This window comes from Microtus oregoni, unplaced genomic scaffold (genome assembly GCF_018167655.1).
Source record: "Microtus oregoni isolate MIOR12 unplaced genomic scaffold, Mior012 000064F_ref0000363, whole genome shotgun sequence".
Lineage (NCBI taxonomy): Eukaryota > Metazoa > Chordata > Mammalia > Rodentia > Cricetidae > Microtus > Microtus oregoni.
The window spans coordinates 7,405,155-7,428,114 of NW_024543874.1; the positions used below are offsets into that span (position 1 = coordinate 7,405,155).

Consider the following 22,960-nt stretch of genomic DNA (forward strand, 5'->3'; position numbering starts at 1 on the left):
TCAGCAAAGATGTTTTTTGATATATTACACACCCTCTGTCCTGAAAAGTGGGTGGTGTGAGGAAGCCATCTCCCCCTGCTGGTGTTACGGCATAGGTCTGGTGGTCATGTGTTACCTGGAAAGTCTAGTGAGTCTCTCCTCTGCTGAACAGAGACTGTTTTTCCTCTCCTGCCCTGCTCCCTTCCTTGACTCCCCCTTCTTTTCTCATAGAAGTGTGCTTAAAGTGGCCTTACTACATCTTATTAATGCAATTAAATTGGTTTTGTAGGCCCTGAACTCCTAAGGACTCTTAGCACTAACTCTAAAGTTCTTCTGTAACAAAACAGAACATGAGTTCTTGGATGGAGAGGCCTGGACTTGATACTTACCTCTCTCTCTCCAGCTGGGTTGTTGTTGGTATTGTAACCCCTCTCGGATGAGGAATCTGAGACAGTCTATGATCGGAACCTTGGTTTCACCCTGATACACCATCTGGTGATTTTGCAGGGCAGGAAGATGGCTGTACTGGCTTGTTTTTAGATCGTAGAAATGGAAACGAGAGATGCCAGGTTCAAGAGGGGGGCACTGAGAAGTATTGTCCTCCAGGTGACTTCTTTATTAGGAGAGAATTAAGAGTATGTACAGTACCGTGGACTTCTGAGGAGAGTCCTCGCGGAGCGGGAGAGAGAACCTTCCATTCCAATAGATAGCATGGGGCTTCTATTCTCAAAGGGTCCTGAGGAGGGGAGAGTTCTCACATCATGCAGCTGGAGGGTAGCCAGGGAGAAACATGGGGGGCTCCTAGGGACTACAGGATGACAGTACGTGCTCCCTGTCAGCTTCTGGCAGCAGATTGGGGGGCAGCAAGGCCTCAGGGGATATGGTTGGGTCTGTGGGGTTTGTTTGACTTCTGCAATACACATACTCATTCTGTGTCCCTTTTATTGATGATGCCCGTGGCAAGAGCAACACCTGTTCGTCATTTAAATTGTGCCAGACACTTAGGAGGAAGCCTAGAAAGACATTTCAAAAGCAATACAAAATTTCGTACGTCTCGAGTCACTCTGGGGAGTTTTTCACTAGTAAACAATCCGAAAGGTACAACGGCTTACATTAACACAAATCCCTGGCACTCTGAAGATGAGATGCGTGGATAGAAATGGTGAATTAGGATGTAGCCCTTAAAACAGCAGCTCAAGAGGCACTGGGGTAATATGAAAACAATTCATGACGCTCTATAAAATTCATGGAAGAATACACGCAGGGTGCCTACACATCCGTGAGTAACGGAGGGCATCATCATTGCATCAAAACGGCCAGGAAATAAATATTAACCATGCAGTCAGTTCATCTTGCTGACTGGCAAAACTCTGTGTTGTTTTCTAATGTGATTTAGACAGCTGCTGTCTCATGGCATTTATTCAGTAATTTAATCTGATTCATGAAATTTGAACCTCATGTTCCAAAGAGATGAGCCATTGCTGCCCTCCTAAGATGAATACGAAGGACTGTGCGGATGACTGGAAGTTCTTAGAAGAGAGAAGCAGCTGTCAAGGAGGCGTTTCTGTCATGCTTCTCCCTGTCCTTGCTCTGCCTTGCCTCCCTGTTAATTTATTATTAATCACGTATTTTAGCCACCAAATTAACATTCAAGTAAAATGGCATTTTGTTTCTCTAACATACATCATTTTGATTTTATATCACCATTAGACATAGAACTGAAATTTTATATCGGTCTCTTCAAATTAATTAATTTTGACTCTTCACAAGAGGAGTGTAATTGGGCAGCTGCTCAGAGGCATTTTCCAAAGTAGAGCAGCCACAGCCTGCAGAGGAAGTGCAGGAGTCCTGGGGAGCAGACCGTTTCTTTCCTTTTCCTGTTTCCTTCCTCCCATGAGTCACTAGATAGTCGCTGTCACTTCTTTCACTTTATTTAATTTCTACCCAGGACTTCATGCCTCCTGCCTTGTGAGGTGACAAAAACTATGTCCTTGCCCTCTGCCTCTTACCATTTCCTGTCCCTGAATGCACGGCACAGCTGTACCCGGGAACAAAGGAAGGTCTGATGGGCATCATCACAGGAGGGAGGCAGGTCGGCCCTGGGGGCCCCATGGGCCCCACTCGGCTTCAGCTGCTGCACCCAGAGCTCACTGTGACCTGAGCCCACACGTAATGGGCATGTGCTGATATTGGTGATCCAGCATAGCCTGAAGGCAATCCCACATCTGAGACTGGGTTTTGATTAGTGTGAGAATAAACTCTAGAGGGGAAAATAACCTTGTCTTTGCTGTCACATGGGAGCTGGCAGCTTGTGCTGTCCCTCAAATGTTTTGCTTGGCTAGGGACTGATTTATTTCAACTTGAAATTCAGATTGCTGGCATCTACTAAAAAATAGAAAGATCTGGTGGCCATGGTTCATTTTCTCACAGAAAGCAAAATTCGGCAGGAGTACATGTCTCAGCCTCTTGAATGGGAATGGGGCTGGCTGGCCCCACTCCCGACGCCTACCCTGCCAGTCCAAGTTCAGGTTCGGTCTTCCCAACTTAGTTAAGATAATCTCCACAGACATGACCACAGACCAATCTAATGCAAAAAAAAAAATCACCGAAACTCTCTTCTTTGATAATTCTAGATTCTGTCAAAATTGACAACTCAAGACAAGTGATGCCAGAAGGTCTATGGGGTGAGGGACTGGCAGTTCTTCATACTCTCAGCACCTACGGTATGACCAGAGGGGTCCTAAGCAACGCACAACCATGGCCTCATGTAGCTGAAATTCTCAGGAGACTTAACAAGTCAAAAATACTCAATGATTCTTGTTTTATTTTATTTCTATCTTATTCAGGGTTACCAGTGTTGTCATGAAACATCATGACCAAAGAAACTTGCGAAGAAAAGGGTTTATTCCACTTGTATTCCCACAGCACTGTTCACCACTGAAGGAATCAGGACAGGTACTAAAACGGAGCAAGATCCTGGAGGCAGGAGCTGATGCAGAGGCCATGGAGGGTGCTGCGTACTGGCTTGTTCCTCCTCCTTCTCCTCTTTTTCCTCCACCTCTTCCTCCTCCTCCTTGTGGCTTGCTCAGCCTGCTTTCTTATAGAACCCAGGACCACCAGCCCAGAGATAGCACCACCCACCATGGGCTGGGTCCTCCCACAACCATCCCTAATTACGGTACTGCCTTACAGCTGGATCTTAGGGAGTCATGTTCTCAATTGAGATTCCCTCCTTTCTGATGATTCTAGCTTGTATCAAGTTGGATAGAACTATGTAGTAATGAGGCAAGCAGGCCTGCTTTTCATCCTGGCTGGCTCCTGCACAGCTAGCTTAGCCCCAGAAATAATAACACACAAACTGTATTCATTTAAACACTGCCTGGCCCATTATATCTAGCCTCTTCTTGGCTAACTCTCATATCTTGCTTTAACCCATATCTAGTAATCTATGTATCACCACGGGGTCATGGCTTATCAGGAAGATTCTAACCCATGTCCATCTCAGGCTGGAGCTTCATGGCAGTTGCCTGACTCTGCTTTCTTTCTCCCAGCATTCTGTTCAGTCTATTCCGCCTACCTATGTTCTGACCTATCAGGCCAAGCAGTTTTCTTTATTAATTAACCAATGAAAGCAACAGATAGATAGAAGATCCTCCTACATCAGAACTAGTCAGGATAATTATTTAAATTTTTTGAGAATTCCATATGTGAGTACTATATTTATATCATTTCCACCCCTCCATCCCCACCCTTCAACTCTCCCTCTGTCCCTCCCAACTTTACCACCCCTCTCGGGTTGCTCATATCTGCAGATGTTTAGGACTGATCAGTTGGGATCAGGTGACCTATTGGCAGTCATTAATTCCCTGTAGCTTTTCATCTAAGCATAGGGCCTCATGACATTTTAATTTTTCCCGTCCATGTTGGCATGTTAGCTGGTTTGTCACTGGGCAGGTCTTGTTTGGGTGACCATATTGTTGGTACTTTCATGGGTGCTACTCCCTATAGTATATACAAGACACTATCGCAGGGAAGATGCCTTGGCCTCTGGCTCTTGCAATCTTTCTACCCCCTCCTGTGCATTTTTCCCTGAACCTTAGTTTTAGGAGTTGCATTATAGATGCACAGACTGGGGCTGGTCACTTATGCTCTGCACTTTCACCAGTTGCAAATCTCTGCAGTAGCCTCTATCTGCTGCAAAAACAAGTTTCTTTGATGAGAGGTAAAAGCTAACCTACTTGTGGCTATGAGGACAAATATTTAGGATATAGTTAGCAATTATATTCATTTAAGAAAACAGCAGTAGCAGGTTTCCCTCTAGGGTCTGTGACCTCTCCAGCCACAGGCAGATGGTTGGGTTTGTAGTACCAGGCATGAACTCCCTCCTGCTGAGCTGCCCTTAAGTCCTATTAGATGGCTGTCTACCCCCTAAATCTGATGTACTATTGCACCACTGGAGATATCTTCTTGCCACTCTGGTCACTATTGTGGTTCACGGCTTTACAACTGGTTAGGAGTATTGATTGCTTTTCTCCCTTGCCAGCTTGCATCGTACCTTCCAATATTATGAGAGCCAATCCTTAGGGAAGAGGCTTCCGGATCAGTTACAACTCAATTCCTCCAAGCCCTGTGTCTGAAGGAGGTAGTGTCTCCAGCAGAAAAGATCAGAAAATAAGAAGCTAAGTTGTTTAACTGGTGGCTGATATCTTGGAGTGAAGAGAGCTTTGATTAATTCTACAGTAGAGTGCCTTGGCCCCAGAGGACACCCTCCAAGATGCTGTTAATGCCTGCATCCATGAGCTTCACCAAATCCTATGGCCAATGCCCTTTCCACCCTCAAGGAGCACACCACTGCCTTAACTCCCAGATATTGGAGAATGACAGACAGTAAAGCTAGCATACACCTCTTTCCTTTTTCACGATTTCATGGGTAGGGAATTCATTCCTATCGTGGTGTGAGGTTTGTTTCTCTTTCCACACCGAGTTGGGAGCTTTTCTCCTAAAGGAAGCCTGTTAAGGACTCTCCTTGACACACTCAGATTGCCAGCCTTGAGCTACTTTTGTGCCTTTAGATCATGCAGCATCGTGATGGTCAGTCTGAGGTTCCTGCTGAATGATAAATGTAGAAGGACCCGCTTGTTCATCCTGGCCACCCGGCCAGCTTAGCCCTGAAATAGCCACACAGAAACTGTATTAATTAATGTAGTAATAAGAGCAGTGGGGCTGCGTCCCCAGCACCCCAGCCGCCTGCTAGCTTATGCCCCAAAATAATTACACGGACACTGTATTCTTTTAAACACTGCTTGGCCCATTAACTCTAGCCCTTACAGGCTAATTCTCATATCCCGATCAACCCATCTCTAATAATCTGTATAGCATCAGTCTTACCGGGAAAGATTCAGCATGTCTGACCTGGCAGCTTACTCCATGGCATCTGCCCAGGAGAGGGGAGCATGGCCTCTCTGAGCTCACTTCCTCTTCCTCCCAACATTCTGTTCTGTTTACTCCACCCACCTATGTTCTAACCAATAAAATAGGCCAAGGCAGTTTCTTTATTTTTTAACCAATGACCTTCCTCCATCAAATTAAATCATTGCTTGGCCCATTAGCTCTAACTTCTTATTGGCTAACTCTTACATCTTAATTTAACCCATTTCTATTAATCTATGTATCACCATGAGGTCGTGGCCTACCAGCAAAGTTCCAGCACGTAGATATCTCTGACAGCAGATCCATGGCATTTTGCTGACTCCACCCTTCTTCCTCCCAGCATTCAGCTCCATCTTCCCTGCCTACCTAAGCTTTGCCCTATCAACAGGCCAAGGCAGTTTCTTTATTCATTAGTGGTAATTACAGCACACAGAGGGTACTCCCACACCATTTCTCCTTTTCTGTTTAAATAAAAAGGAGAGCTTTAACATAGCAAAATTCTAGCAAGAATTACAGTTACAATACTTTTATCTACTTTATCTTTTATCATAACTAAGGAAAACTATAACTATAAATTTTTAACTCCATCAAAGACTCCAAAAGGATATAATATTACCTAAGTAAACAAGAAGTACATTATAAGCAACTTTCAAAACTCTAAAAATGACAGCGACATCTTGCTGCCTGGACCCAAAGTTCTTCTGTACTATTGGGGCATCCATCTTTAGCCTGTAGGCCCATAGTATCCAGCAGACTTTTTCACAAAGCAGGAAATTTTAAAGACAGTTCCACCTATACTGGCAGTTTGTCCATCACATTTTTATGTGTCCTGCAAAATGTCTAGCAGACTCTTTCATGAAGCAGGAACCCCAAAGGGTACATAGATAGGTAATCTTCAACCACTTCAAAGAGCTGTAGAATATGGCATTTAAATAAATTAGGGTTCTGTTGAAGTGAGACACAATTGCTCCTAGCAGCACCGATCTATTCCCAAGAGAATGTTGAGCACTGAAGACACTCCACTTGGAGCTTGTTTTCTTCTTGGCAAAACTGGCCTTTGGGCAAAGAAATGCTCATACCTCAACCACTGACAAGGTACATAGTGTCCAGAAATGGATAAGCAGGACTGTCAAATCTTGCCAGGACAGGGTAAAACAGTTTTGAAAATTTTCCTGCCTCTGAAAATGGTCTGTCAGTTGTTCTATGCCTTAGCCAAAGTTGGTTGCTTCAACATTGCAAATGAAACTTTGGGTGATTGCCCAGGTAGCCAGTTGTCTCTGTCATTTGTTGCACATTTTGGAAGTTGCTTGATTTCACTTCCTGTTTACTCAAGTAATATTATTTCCCTTCTCAGATCTTCAATGGGATTGAAGACTAGATAGTTGTAGTTACTTTCCTCTCATGACTTGGCCAATTTATTTATTATATAAGACTTAAACTAGTTAGGATAGGATAATTATTAAATATACTTGTTCTTATTGTATATAATTTTGTATTAGGCTTAGAAATCTCTTATTTAAACAAAAGGGGGAGGTGCTGTAGGAAGTCTTACAGCCAGTGGTTACCTGCCCACTGAGGTGTGGCCTCTTATACTATCTATGCCGATGTAGAGCATGCATCCAGCCTCTTTGGTTTCTAATCTCTGTTCAAGCAGAGGGTTCTGATTTGTGAATCTACCCCTAAAGAAATAGCTGTCTATTTCTCAATTCTGAGCTAGCGTGGGATTTTCTTTTAAGTATCCTTCTTCAGATGAAAGAGTTTGTAGTGTGTATGCTGTAGAGTTTGCTGGGCAAAGACACAGTTTACACCCAAGGCAGACAGCACCTGACAGCATGCATCATGAGACCCCTCTTTAAATGAGTCACTTCTAGAACTTTACATTTACTGTATTCAGACCATGGGTGACCCTGAGTAATGGATGCTGTGGAACGTAGACCACAGATGAGGGGCCTGCTATAAGCCATACCTCAGGTTCATGGAGGACATCTGTTTCTTAGCAGGCTGAGGCTGTGTTCCACCTCTAATAAGGATGCCCTGCTGCTGTACTGTGGTTGTGGCTTGCGGGCAGGCTTCTCTCTAAACTCCTCCTTCTTTCTCCTAGCATTCATTTTTGTTTTCCCTGCCTAGCTCTGTTCCACCCTATCAGGCCAAGCCAGTTTTCTTTATTAATTAATGGCAATCACAGCATTTAGTGGGGAATTCCAAATCACCTCCTCTTCATGAGTCATCCCTTGTTGATTTTCATAGATTCTTGGCTTTTGTTGTTTTGATGAACCAATGAGTTTCCTTAGGATTGTTTAGCAGCCATGGGGAAAAGGTTAATTAAAAGAATGTAGTCCTGAGTTCCTTGCCCATGCTCCGTCTCCTTCTGCTCCTGATTTGGACCTTGAGATTTCTGCCCGGTGCAATCGCAGTGGGTTTTTGATCCTACTGCACGTACTGGCTTTGGGGGAGCCTAGGCAGTTTGGATGCTCACCTTATGAGACCTGGATAGAGGTGGGCGGTCCTTGGGCTTCCCACAGGTCAGGGAACCCTGATTGCTCTTCGAGCAGATGAGGGAGGGGGACTTGATCGGGGGAGGGGGAGGGAAATGGGAAGCGGTTGTGGGGAGGAGGCAGAAATCCTTAATAAATAAATAAATAAATGAATGAATGAATGTGGACACCTTACCAGTCGCTATACCACTGAAGAAATGTCTCTCCCTTCCTCATCAACTACTCATGCCCATAGATCATGGGGAAACACATGGCAGAGGCATCCTAAAGAAGAAAATATTTGTTTTGGCTCAGTCCATCATGGCACAAGACATGGAGATATCACTCCCTTTTCAAGTTACAGCAACAGGAGCCCATCACGGTGGACCAAGAAGGAAACAAAAAGCCTTAGAACTAAGGTGGGCAGTGCCATCAAAGGCCTACCCCTAATGGCCTGGTTCAGCCAGCCATGTCCTATATCCTAAAGCTAGGGAACAAGTGTTCAAAACACAGGCCTATGGGGGACATTTCCAACTCAAAGCACAAGCTCATATACGAGCCCGAGCACCTGAGATAGCCATGAAGTCCGCACACTAATAGTAGCATGAGCTCTGCTGCTTACACTAAAAGCACACGAAAGCCATCACACTCAGACTGATGGCAACAGTAGCTTTGCCCCTTGCTGTGGCTGGGCCTGATTAATACTTTCTGACTGTTCATATCAGTGGCCAGATGGGAACGAATATTATTTCCCCTTTACAGAAGCAGGAGCAATTAAGAAAGTCTCAAACTTTCCCATAGAAAGTTTGATGTAAACAGGATGCGAAGCACAGATTTTCTGAGCTCACAGTCCAAGCTTACGGCTATTTAACTTTAAACATAGTGGACAGGAAGTGGTGAAGACTAGAGAATTCAGAAGGTGGCTCCAGGAGTGTGAGCCTTTGATTCTGAATTATGTCTGTGGTATGAAGACAAGGACCCTCCTAGAAGGCTCTGCCGGCACCATTGTAACATCACAGATGCACAGAAGTCAATCCTAATTGTGTTAAAGTCTGTAATAGTTTTTAAAATCAATTATTTGGTTTAACACAAAAGAGTTTCTCAAAGCTAGCAAGCGCAGAAGCTATATAATAAGAATGTTGGCTATAGTTAGACCACTTGATAACTTTTAAATTTTAGACATTAAAAACATAAATAACTACTTAGATGGACAATATTTACAATTCAAGTAACAGACAAATACATAGCATTTGAAATCTATGGATAATTCTTCCTGTGGGTTGGTGAATGTCAAGGCACCATTGGAAGGAGGGAAGATCCCAGAAGTTGCTCAGTGGAGCTGAATTGGGAGTTGTTCAGTGGAGGCTGAACTGGGGCTTCATCATTTGGGAAGCTGATCACCAGTGGAGAGTCTCAGAGCAGATGATCACGAGGCAGTTTGTCTGTCTGTTATTCACATTAGCAGAAAAGGTGGGCCTAGTACCTAAATGTCTGCAGCCATGGAGGTACAAGGACAGGGCCGTCACAAAGGCTCTAAGATGAGGAGCTGGGACTTCTCTGAGCATTCCTCAGATGCTTGCTGCCTTGAGTTAGCTTGACCTCATTTAACCCTCATCGAGGGCTGGATGCAGCCTGATCTGGGCGCAGGAGGTCGTGTCTTCCAGCATACATTACATCACCTTCAGTACTGCCTCCCTCATAACAAATTAAAAGCTAATCATTTATTTATTCAGAAAGCATTAACTATAATCCAGAGGCCATCAATACAGATGCTAGGAAGGTCATAAAAAGCTGTGCTCAGCCTTAACCCAGTTAACTTGACAGCATACATAACCTAGACAACAGCATGCTTGGTCGGGTGGTTTGAATGAGAATGGCCTCCATAGGCTCAGGTGTTTGAACACTTGGTCTCCGGTTGATGGGAATATCTGAGAAAGATTAGAAGCTGTGACCTCTGAGGAGGCGTGTCTAGGGTATGGATTCTCTCTGCCTTGTGGTTGTGTCTCACAATATAAGCTCTCTCAGCCATGGCTCCAGAATCATGCCCGCCTGTCTTCTTCATTGCTCCCTGCCGTAATGGTCACAGACTCTAAGCCTCTGGAGCTGTAAACCCCAAATAAATGCTTTCTTTGTGATAAATTGCCTTGATTCTGGTATCTTACCACAGCAATGGAAAAGTAACTAAGACAGCCCCTTATGACTATCATAGAAGGAACAGCTTTGAAACCACTTCTAGAAAATGTAAGGATCAAAGCAAAAAAGCTTCCCAACATTTAAGGAAGAAATATCAATTTAATGCAAAGCTATACTATGGTGTTAATATGTCCCCCCAAATTCCTATGTCAGAAAACTAGCCCCCAAATCCTTATGTGAATAAGGAAGTGAAACTCTTCTGTAGTAATCAGGAGTAGATAAGGCTTTGAGGATCTGGTCCTACAATGACACGGGTGGCGTTGTAACAAGAGGAAGAGACATATGAGCTGGTACCCTTGCCTAGTTTGCAATGTCACAGTGAAGCTGGACAAACCTCACCAGATGCCTGTGTCTCTCTCTTGGACTTTCCAGATTGTAGAACTATGAACCAAATCAAATATTATTCTCTATAAATTTTTCGCAGATCCTTTGTTATTATAATAGAAAACAGAAAGAACAAATAGTGGAAGATGAAGTAATGATTCCTATGTCTATTCTGTAGCTAGTAGTGCCTTGAGATAAAAACACAACCAATCTACTACTAGAGAACTAGTTCCCTCATGCCCACAGATGCAGAAATCTCCAAAATAACATGGGGATATTGAGCCCAGAAACATTCACAGGAGGTAATACATCATGGCTGGTTATAATTTATTCTGGGAATGTAAGGTTGACTTCACATCTGAAGATAAAACAACATCATTTATCATATTGACAGACTAAAAAGAACAAAACAACATCATACATACAAAATTACCTCCTACATATAGGAAAGGCATCATCAAACCCAACACACACTCATTAAGAAATCTCAGAGCAAGGTACTGATGAACAGGCAGATGACGTCACCTACAGAGAGACTTAGAGGCTACCATATGAAAGGGCAAAGGCTGGATGCCTCTCCTTCACAGTCCAGAAAGCCAGCAATGCCCACCTTCTTCACACGTCTGTGGAGTGATTGAGTACCAGGTAGGAAGAGAAGAATCTACCCATAGAAAAGATGACTATAAAGAAGATTCCAAGAATTCTGTGTTTTAAAGCCACAAACCCAAACTTGGAAATGCTTCTGAATGTAAAGTTGATGCCCAAATCCAATCAATCCCCTGTATATTAGCAGCTCATGATTGTATATTGACATTGAGACATCATCTATTTTCCTATCTCAGAAACATCCATCGTGTTGAATAGTTGGAGATGAATATAACGAAACAAAGGTGAGACCTGCATGAGAAAAACTACAGAACTGTTGAGGGAGATCGAAGATTGGAACCAGCAGCCTTCCTATTGAGGAGAACAGACAGTGTGAGATAAATGGGTTGAGAGGGTGCTAACTTAGAAAATAATTGTTAGGTCACAGGAAAACAAGCAGAATATTGCTTTGTGGAGAACAGAGACAAAGCCGTTTGTTACTTTATCTGTCTACTAGCCATTGAAGGACTTACTTAGAAGGTGGTCTTAAGGAAATGAAAGCTTGGACGGTTCCAGGCAGAGAAGAGGAAGTGCAAACCTTGCATGGCTACATGCCTGGCCTGCTCTGGGAAGGTGTAGAGAAAGGAATGCCAGGAGTGAAGGGTGAAGAAGAGGAAATGTGGGCAGACTGCAGGGAGGGGACAGGGCAGGACTGGGCCTGCTGGTCATCGGAGCTGTAGTGATGACCTACGGAGAGGTGGGGAGCTGATGGGGATTTCAGATGGTGAGCTACACATTTCAATGATGTAACACCCTGACCATGGAGGAGAGACTGCTCGCCAATGGAGTCAGGAGCTAGGGACAGAGCTCAAGGAAATGTGCTCACCCAGGTGAGGGCAGGAGCTGAAGCAAGAGCGTGGGGGCTCAGAACATATTTCTACAGAAAGCTCAGGAGAATTCTGAGCAACTGAATAGAAGATATAAAAGAGAATAGAGAGAACAGGAGAGAAGAGGCTGGCAGTGCAGGAGAGGGGAGCTGACTGAGTCACGGTGAGCAGTTAGTTACTTTCATCTGAGAGGAGGGAGAAGCAAAGGAACTGGAAAGGGAGGACAAAGGATTGAGAGATGAGCACCAGACATCCGGGTAGAGCTGCCAGGAGACAGTTGTCTGCTTAAGGCCCCATCCAGGCTTCCTGTATCTCCTCAGGGAACGTGTACACTGGACTCCTCCACAGCAGGCGTGTGGTTTTTAAAGTCTTTGGGCAAATGACTTCTTCATGAATTTGTATCCAAAATGTTGGGCACCAAATGTAGCACAAATAATAAAAACCCAGAGACAGATATTGAGGTTCAACCAGAAAAGCAAAACAGCCAAGCCACTAAAGAAGTGTTACCTCTACCAAGGCTGGGTGACTGCAGACTAAGCAGACAGAGCCTCTCTCTCCTCCCATTTTATATTCCCTCTAGTTCTGGGATTAAAGCTGTGAGGTGTGAGGCACCACCACCTGGATCTCTTTCTGCATTGATCTCGTATAGGCCAGGGTGACCTTAAACTCACAGAGCTCCATCTGCCTCTGTCTCCCAAATCCTGGGATTAAAGGTGAATGACACCACTGCCTGGCCTCTCGTGAGTTAGCTTTGCCCTTCTCATCTTTAGGCAATCTTTATTTATTAAAACATTGTTGGGGAAGTAAGCTGCTTGTTCTTACCAGCCGCCCGGCTAGCTTAGCCCCGAAATAATCACACAGAAACTGTATTAATTAAAACATTGCTTGGCCCATTAGCTCTAGCTTCTTATTGGCTAACTCTTATATATTAATTTAACCCATCCCCATTAATCCATATATCACCATGAGATCGTGGTCCACTAGCAAAGTTTCAGCACGTCTATCTCTGCGGCTCTGTGGTGTCTCTCCTAATCTGCCATCTTCCTCCCAGCATTCCATTTAGTTTTCCTTACCTACCTAAGTTCTACCCTATCAACAGGCCAAGGCAGTTTCTTTATTCATTAACCAATAATAGCAACACATAGACAGAGGACCTCCCACGCCAAAACGTAAATAAAATATCACTATAGTCCCGAGATTAGCTGGCATCACTTAGGGAGTGGTTTTCTCTACAAGATTGAAGGATCTATCTAGTGTTAGACCTGCACTCCCAGGCTTGGAGCCAGAGAATGTAGGAGGCTTTAAAGAGCAGGAAAAGGGAGGTAGGTGAGAGGGGTGAATAGGAGTGCGTGTGTGTGCATGCATGCATGTGTTTCTGTGAATGCGTGCATACATGTGTGTCTGTGGGTGCATGTGTGTCTGTGAGTGCATGTGTGTCTGTGGGTGCATGCGTGCATGTGTGTCTGTGAGTGCATACGTGTATGTGTGTCTGTGGGTGCATGCATGCATGTGTGTCTGTGGGTGCATGTGTGTCTTGTGGGTGCATGTGTGTCTGTGAGTGCATGTGTGTCTGTGAGTGCATACGTGCATGTGTGTCTGTGGGTGCATGTGTGTCTGTGAATGCATGTTTGTCTGTGAGTGCATGCATGCATGTGTGTGTGTGTGTGTGTGTGTGTGTGTGGTTGTGCACACATGTGCACACATGTGTGCTGGAAGCCAAGGGCAGACAGTATTGTGGAGAGAGGGAAGGGATATGTTGTCTAATATGGTAACAGCTGAACTATGGCATTTACCAAAACAACACCAGGGCACCTGGAGAAGAGTGATTTGGGCTAAATAGTGGGAGTGGGATGCAGGAATTTAGGGGTAGGATGCAGGAGTTCAGGAGAGAGCATGGGAACCTTAACGCATATTTGTCTGGTCAGTAGTGTGAGGATAAGGCTAACGTTACCTGTGTCATAGGTAGCAAAGAATGAATGTGCATAGGAGATAAACTACCACAGAAACCCCAGCTTACACCTCCAATGGTCAAAACTGAGGGAAGATCACGTTAGAAATCACTTCAGAGGAGGGTAGGACTGTGTATCCATATATCCACAGTGGATATATATGCCATTTGTGGAAGGTGATTTATCAAAATCCGTTGAACTTGTTTTAAAGCCACCCTTCATCGTCATTCTAGCCCTTAAATGCCTAACCTATAAAAATAGATCCATGCCCACATCCATAGAGACGTGTGGGCAGAGTCTTTGGTGTGGTGCTGTGGTCATAGCTGCTCGAGCAGCTGTGCAGTTGTTCCCCTGTTCACAGTTTCTAGATCTGTGATTCCCCATGTGGTAAAGCTTACTGTCCCCCACAGGGCAATCACACACTGAGCACCCTGGCGTCATCTCCACCATGGCGGGAGCACAGTCGAGCCGTCCTGCGTCTGTCCTGCGTTGCTGTGTCAGCTGAGACAGCACAGAGCATTCTGCTTTCTTGCTCAGCTCTCACACTGCACAGTTGCTTTTCTCCTGTGGACTGCATGTTTGCCACATGTTTATCTGTGGGTGATCCCGTGCTTACAGGGGTTCCCAGGCCTAGTGCTCCTGAGGACCAGAAGGTTGTAGTGTGTGCACCCAGTAGAGACATTGTGGGTACAGGCTCAGCTTTCTGTGGCTGTTACAGTGCTTCTGGCCAGGAGTTCAAAGCTAATGGTTCAGCCATGTCTAACTGATAAGGTATCTTTAAACAAAAATGCATTTTAAAAATGTGGACACAAAGGCATGAGGAGCAAAGTCCTGGGTTCCCCTGGGTATGAGGATCCAGTGTGCACTGGTTTAGTGTTCATGGTGACTTTGGGAATGCAGCCACTAAGAACCACCCTGCCTGTAGTGAAGACTGCATGAATGAAGGCATATGAAGGTGATACAGTTAGCACAAAGAGCAATAATTCCAACAAACCAACTCTTTGCAATCATTTTCTTAAGGTTTCATTGCACGAGAAGAAGCTGAGGCACAAGGCATTGTCACTTCTAATGGCGTGGCTCACTCTCCAAGTGGTCACTGCAGCACTGTGGAGTGACAGACACCAGACCGATGATGAGGGCCCTAGGGGGTGGGCTGGGGTCAGAACAGGAGTGTGTGTCAGGGCAGAGGGCAGGGTAGGTCCGAGGAACCTCATGGTTGGTGATGCACATACTCACAATGAGGACTGGATACAAAGGAATCTGGTGGAAAAGCAAGCATGCCCTCTGTGTGCTGACTCCCAGGGAGTCCCACAGGGGGAATCCCACAATGCTGAAGAGACAAGTTATGTAACAGTGTGCAGAATCTGCTTCTGTTTTAGTAGCAACTCTACTTAGTATATGAGTCTAAATGTAAGAATGAAAGAAAAAGATGATAACTGAGCATCGAGAAACTGGGGGTCTTGCAGGAAAATGATGCCTGTTTTTATGTTCACGACCATCGATTTGCTCCAACAGACACAATAAGGACTGGTTTTTTTTGTTTTTTTTTTTTTTGAAACTTGAAATAAAGCACAAATAGAATTTTTGAAAGCATTGATTAGCTGTGTTTTGATGGGCTAACTAAGAAAAGATATAACCATACTTAATGTTGCTGGTTCCCTGCTTAACTTATCTCAGTAGAGGATTTTGAGGACGGCTCCAGTGTTGGGAAAAGATTCAGATTTGTTACAGGCAACACCTGTAAATTCTGTTTTCTTTTCTTTTTTTCCTTTAGGAATTCTTAAAAGCCGTCAGATATGAAATATCTCCGGATAGAGAGTATGCGCTGTTTGCCTATAACGTGGAACCGGTGAGTTTGCCTCTTCCCTTTAGATAGAGGAATTGTTTTCTGTTCTGCTACCTTCTGAGAGTGCTTCCTGAATGCACCTTCCTCATGATCTCCAGCCCTGAAACAGTTTGCATACCTGGGGTAGCCTCTTTCCTGTGTCATACCACCACATGGGAGAGAGGAGAGACATAAAAACTTTCTTGGCAAGAACGATGACTCCTTTTGAGAGATATTCCGAGGAGATACCCCTTGTACTTCCCCAGTTCCCAATGAGATGATCAATTTTGGACCTGAAACAAAAGGCAGTCCCCCAGTGGATTCTACCTGCACTCCCTGGCCTTGCCAGAGTCCTGGTGAAAGTTAAGTCACTTTCCCGTATGTGTTTTCTGGCTTGTTGGTGCTGTATGAGTCTCCCACGCCCTAAAATCTTGTTGAAATTTGCTAAAAGTCTCACCCTGGGTTTAAGCAGCTGCCTAAACATCCATTCCCTGCCTGGCTCTTTCTCGTTCTTAGTTCCTTCCAGTTCACTGGTCTCCAGTTCTCCTGAGATCATCTTGTTAGTGTTTCTTGATCCTCCCATGGGGTAAGAGCCCCTGAGAGGTGCCTAATGTCAGAGAGGCTCTGTGGTGAGCCTTGTGTGGGAGAGGTACTGGTTTCTATCCTGTGACAAACGCTGGGAAATTGGTGACTGTGAAGCAGTAATCCAATTCTAAAATTTTCTAAAAGTTTGGCAACCAGGTTATTTGTGGATATTTGAACTTTATTCTAATAAATGTAGATCATTGAAAATCTATCTTAATTTTTTGAATGTCTGTTATCCAAGAGACATTCAAAAAATTAAGAATCTCTAAATTCTTGGGACAGCTGGGCGTCTGGGTCCATTTGATCAGGTGAGTCTGGATTCTCAAAGGAGAGCGTTCGCCTTGCCACTGTCTCCTTTGCTGTGCCCGGCTGTCAGGGGCTGCCTTGAGCTTTGCGTGGCCGAGCGTGGTGTCCACACAGCACAGCTCTCTCAGAAACTGCCAGAAATGGAGTGGATGCAAAAGGTACCTGCAGCACTCTGGATTCACTGCACCAGCCTGAAGTTCAGGTTCTCTTGAGTCTTTTAATCGCTAAACCAGCCAACAGTGGGATCCAGCGTGTCCCACCTCCAGAAACCTTCAAGGCAGAGCTGTGTTTGTTCCTCAGAAAATACTGAAGGGCGCTGTCAGGCACTCACTGGCGCAGGGGTGCTCTTGTATTAGGTTCCATGTATCTGTGCCATGTCCTGTGCCGACTCCTCCTCTTCCCCAGGACTCCTTTCAAAGGACACTCTACAGTCCCATCACTACTGACAGTCATTTGGTAGAGATGATTTGTCCAACATGAATCTCTGCCACATGGGACACTCGCTAGAAGTGAGACCCTTGATGTGACCCTTGCTCGCTCAGCTGTTTTTATTGAAATTTAAAGTAGAGCCCAAAACAAAAGTTTGTTTTGTTTTCTCAGCCAAAGGAAAATATAGGACTTTGAAAGGATTCAGAGAACAATAAAAGCATTTAAATATAAAAAAAAATTATTTGCTTCTTGTGATAAACGCCAGGAGCAAAAGCAACTTGGGGGAGTAAAGGGTTCCTTTGGCTGACTCTTCCCAGTCACAATCCATCATCAAGGGAAATTGGGGCCCAACCTCAAGGCAGGAACCCAGACTGGGAAACATAAAGGAAGAGGGATTGGCTCACTTTCCACCTTGCTCTCTGCCAGCTTCCTCATGCAGCCCAGCTCCACTTGCTAGGGCTGAGGCCTCACTTATCAGTAAGACAGTTCCTCACCGACTTGCACAAACCACTTGGAGAGAGGAGGCAGCTCTTCAGTGGATTTGTCCCTTTCCCCAGGAGATTCTAAACTGTGTCCAGTTAACAATGAAAACGTAGCCAGCAAAATATGAAAATCCCATGGTTAAAAGTAGATATTTACTTCTACCTTGAGCAGAAGTAGTTGTTAATTCAGTACTGAGTGGCTACCATGCTGTCATTATGAGGACAGATTCCCAGAATCCCTTCTGCTTCGGGAGGAGCCATGAAAGGAGATGTGCATGGATTCCTGCCTGTCCGTCAGGGAGGACTTCCTGACCAGATGATCATTGTAAACATTTCTAGAGAAGGGGGTGGATGCTTTCATGATGAACATCTTAACCTGTAATTATGGAATAAGTGGGGTAATTATTATTAAGAGGCTTAGGTTAATAATATAATGATTAATTCACTAACAATATAAAAGAACTTGTGCAAAGGAATCTGAGAACTGTAATTAAAGTTAAGTTCTTCCTTACTGCACTGTGGAGTAAAGGTTTGGTATTCCCAGGGGGTGCATAGCATTTCCCAAGGGGGCAATTTTTCAGTTTTAACATAGTGTTGTATTAATTTTTTTCATGCAATATATTCTGATTGCATTTTTCCCCATACCCAACTCTTCCCAGATTCCTCTCACCACCCTGTCTACCCAACTTCAGATGTCCTCTCTCTTAGGAAATAAAATTCAGAACAAAAAAATGCACACCTAAAAACAAAGGGGTTCACTTTTCCTCAGCCATCTACCCCCAAGCATGGGGCCTGCCCCAATGTGGTTGGCCACCCAGTCACCCAGTGTCACACAGGCCATTGGAGGAAACCAATCCTCCCTCTCTCAACATCAACCACAAATAGCTTCTTGGTTAAGGTTGGGACTCCATGATCACCTCCCTGTAAAAGTATTAGTTATCACATAGAATTGAGAGAAAATAAATTCAGTCTTATTTTTCCTGTTTTCTAGACATAAAGTATCTGTGGGTCCATAGGAGTGTGCCTAGAATGTGGAGTATCCTGTTCCTATGTGTGTGGTCCCAGCCTCATGGCCACAAATGTATCTATTTTCTATTTTCACCATCTCCCCTCTTCCCTAAAGATTATTCCTGCCTCAAACAGCTAATGTTTCTCACATGAGTTCTGTTTCAGGGATAGAAAGAACTTCCTGTCATTTCTCAGGGCACATCTTCTGGAGAATTCTCCTAGAACTAAGCTGGTTGTCAGGGGAATCGTAGTTTTTAATTTGTAGTTTAAAAGTGATACTAACTCCCAATAAGAAAAAAAAATGCTTTGAAACAAACAAACTTGCTTCATTAGTGCAATCCTGTTCCTTCCCGCAGAGAGTGGCTGACAAGCATGGAACGTTTCCTAAGCTCTGCGGTGGAAGAGAAAAAATAACTTAAATCGCAGTATCTTAGATCATTTCAAAATACAGATGCACTTTGTGAGAGAAAGGAGAAAATCTATCTGCAAAAGATTCCTCCTTGGATAACACTTTCTTTAAAAGAGCCCCGAATATTTGCACATAATTTGACTTCCATGTTTAAAAATGACATCGAGATGGGGCTGTTTTTAAAGCCCTTTAGCACCATCTGGTCCCAAATAAAATAGCATTTTGTTCAAAAAGACAGTCTTAATAAAGGCCCAGTCACTCAGTCACCGATGCATATAACATCAACATGCATGGCTTAAAACAAGCATTATCCATATCTCATGGTTTCTGTGGGTCAGAAATCAGGGCTCAGGTTAGCTGGGTCTGTTGACTTATTAAGTCAACAGTCTGAAGTCAAGAGCCATTAGGTGGCACAGACCTGTAATCCCAGCACTTGAGACACTGAGGCAGGAGGACTGCTGTGAGTCCAATACTATAGCTCTGGGAATCTACATAGCATCTTTATTTTACTGATCCTGAACACACAGCAAGACACATCCTCTTTCTCCTGTAAACTTCATGGTCATGCCTATACTGAGTTGCATAATGAGTTATAGATCAGGACTCTGCCACAAAAACTGCCATCATCATCATCATTACCATCTTCATCATCATCTGGACTACAGTCACATCTTGAGACTGTGGCGAGGAATGGTCCATCCCTAATTCCTTCGCATGGATATTGATAGGGCTCCCTCATGGGCCAGAGAATATCCTCAGCATCTCCCCAAAGACCCTCTAAAAGGCAGGGGCCTGTTCTTCAGAGCAGCAAGCAAAAAGAGTGTTGGTGGGGCGGGTGCCTGTCAGTATTTCTGATCCGTTGTGGAGGCTCCCTCATCTTTCCACAGACCATTCACTAGAAACTGGATATGGGTCCAGCCCATCACAAGCAGTGTGGACTGAAAAGCCAGGAGTCTCTGAAGCTATTACAGGTCTTGCCCCTTGTAGCTTTGTCCCTCTTTCTCACATGGCTCCCAAAACCCCAAGAAGTCAGGGAGCAAGGAGGTGTGAGTTCAGCAGTGTCTTGAGCAAGTACTGTGCTGTGGGGAGAGATGATCCCCTCACGCTTTTTCAAGTGTTTGCGTGGCAATGAGGTTTATTGGAGAAGGGAGATGAGCGCGTAGCAACTCCAAATTAGTATGGAAGCCGTATGGGTACAGCCTCACTGCCTGGGTTCCACACAGACCTAAGAAATGATGTCGAAGGATGCTAACGCAGTTCTTCATAGGTAGTGCTCCACTGTCTTGCTGTCTCAGTGTTGTATGCTCAGGATAAGTAGAATAAAATTGCAACATAGACTCACAGAACTATATGACTATTATGATTGTCTTGAGAATCCAGGCTAAAAAAAAAAAACTGGTTTTTTTATGTGTGGTAATTTTGCTGCCAAATCTAAAATTTAGCAACAAACTTAGATAGTTAAATTTCCTTGCATTTGCTGGTACCTTTCTTACAGGGTTTTATAAGTTATGTACTCAGAAGGGAAAAATATGAGCCCATATCTATACCCATACTTACTGATGGCACCCCCAGCCAGCTGGGGCGGCAATCGGGTGCTTCGTTACTCTTTGGACAGGTGGTAGTTTGTAGAGATGACTTTGAGACTCATACCCAGTGTCATTATCAAGTCATACATCTCTTGGCCATGCCCAACATGCTCTGTGGGCATTGGCACTGAAGCCAGAAACGGACCTGTGAGATTTGAGTAGCCCCAGGTAATTGTCCCTCCCGGGAGACAAAAAGTAGCATTTTTCTTGATTTTCTTACTCTTAAAATATTTCCTATGCTGGTTTATAGCCAAGTAGCAGACATTTGATCATTTTTGCTTTTCTCAAAGTTCGGTAACAGATGCCAGTGAAGAATCCGAAAGTTGGACGATCCTTCAGCCCAACAGCTTCTGTCTTGGCAGGGAATGGTGTGAGGTGCTCTGGTTAGCTCCCTTTTCAGAACAGCTCCCTTCTCAGAACAACTTCCTCCTCAGAACAGCTCCCGCCTCAGAAAAGAGAAGCCATTCCTCATCCCTGAGGAGAGGAAGCATCTTCCTCCTCACAGTGATGATAGGTGCTATGTAAGCTTCCTACTCACAGGACAGAGGTTTCCCATATAGCTTCTTCCTCAGGGAAGAGGACTGACTTCTTCCTCACAGGGAAGAGATGTGAGGTGCCCTGTTCACCTCCCTCCTCAGAACACATGGTGTTCTGAGTACAGCTGCCCCCTCAGATGATACATGGTGTTGTGCAAACATTCTCCTCAGAGGGCAGAGTTGTCCGGTGCAGCTTCTTCAGGGGAGAAGGCTGTGAGGTGCCTTTCACGCTTCCTCCTCAGAATGGGGATGGTGCTGTGTAAGCTTTCTCCTCAGAGGGCAGAGAAGTGTGAGGTACGATCTACAGCTCTTTACTCAGAGCACATGGTATGCTATGTATAGCTTCCTCCTCAGAGGGGAGAAATGTCTTCAGATGAGCGAGGTGCCCTGTACACCTTCTTCCTCAAGAGAGACAGAGACGTGTGAGGTACCGAGTGCAATTTTCTTCTCAGGGGGTGATGCTGCCATATAAGCTTCCTCAGAGGAGAAGGACATCCTATAGCCCCTTATTATAGGAGAGAGGGTGCACACAGCGTGTAGCTGCTTGCTTCTCCCCTTACACAGTTATCTGCTTAGTCCAGAAGAAAGATATGATGATGCCAAGCTGTATACTATAGGAGTGAAACAAATTTCCTCTTCAAGAAAAATCTTTTTCCTGCACTTTGTTAGTTAATGTAGCCCATTTTACCACCTGAGGGACTTTGAAATATAATATTTATGTACAGCTGAAAAGCACCCAAACATAGATAGACCTGCTTTGGCATACTTGGTGAGATGAATCCCATCCAGATTCCATGGTCTTCCATGCACATCTTCGGTGGAGTTACACACACAAACGCGCCCGCGCGTGCGCACACACACACACACACACACACACACACAATCATTACTATTTTTAAAGAACATGAGGGCTGGGGAGATGGCTAGTGGTTAAGAATGCATATTGTTCTTTCTGAGGATCTAAGTTCAGTTCTCGGCACCAACATTAGGCAGCTCACAATTACCTGTAACTCCAGTTGCAGGGACTCTGATTCAGCTCTCTCACTGACCCCCCCTCTCCTTGCCTCTTTGGACACTGCTCATGTACACACACACACACACACACACACACACACACACACACACCTGCATGCATGCGTGCAAAAGAGAAAGAGTGTGTGCAGAGTAATTTCTAGGCCCTCCTCTAGAAGCAGCTGGTCCGCATGCACCTTTCTTCCCACTCGGCTGACAATGGACTTGTAGGAAGTCCCCACCTGAATGTTCCTCAAATGCAGACTCCAAGTCCATGCTGCAGCAAGGCCTCAGTCTGCTCAGCTAGTCCTGATTGCCGCAGTAGCTCCTGCAGGGGTAGAAGAGGATTCTGACTTTCAGTAACACTCCCTCTTCTCTAGGGAAGATGAGTGGCCTACAGGACTCCCTGAATCTGCACCCACACCCACATTTCCCTTTCTGTGTCTCCTTCCAACCAACTTTCTTTAGGAGCCAAATTTCTTTTGGTGTTGGAGGGAGGGTGTTTTGTTTCTCTTTAGCTTTGCTTTGTAATTCATAAAAAGTGATGAGTTTCATTGTGGCATTTACATACATATTTTGGTCTTATTGATCCTCCTCCCCACTCCTGCTATCTGTGCCCTTCCTCACTCTTGCTAGTCCCCTTCGTCCCCCAGATTCCTCCCTCTGCTGTCACAAAGTATGTGTCTGATTACCCTCTTCTCTCTCCACCACCTTTCTGCTTTCATGGTCACCTTTCTACTTCCATGACCTATACTCCCCTGAATAGATGTGGAATGTAAAATTGAGGCTGTCACCACGAAAGAAAACATGTAAACATGTGGTGTTTGTCTTTTAGAGTCAATTTATTGCATTTAACATAGTAATCTCTAGCTCCATCCATTTTCCTGAAAATGCCTTGGCTTTCTTTATAGCTAAACACCGTTCCACTGTGCATATATATAATAGGTTTCTGCATCTGTCTG

General features: G+C 44.6%; 1 protein-coding gene across 4 annotated transcripts in view; it reads left to right on the top strand.

Annotated features, from left to right (window-relative positions):
* Dpp6 (dipeptidyl peptidase like 6) overlaps positions 1-22,960 on the top strand; it is an 866,060-nt gene that overhangs the window by 609,300 nt on the left and 233,800 nt on the right. For all 4 annotated transcript variants that reach the window (XM_041640587.1, XM_041640589.1, XM_041640586.1 and 1 more), the window contains exon 5: positions 15,596-15,670. In XM_041640587.1, coding sequence (XP_041496521.1) covers positions 15,596-15,670 — 75 coding nt within the window. The remainder of the gene's footprint in view (positions 1-15,595; positions 15,671-22,960) is intronic.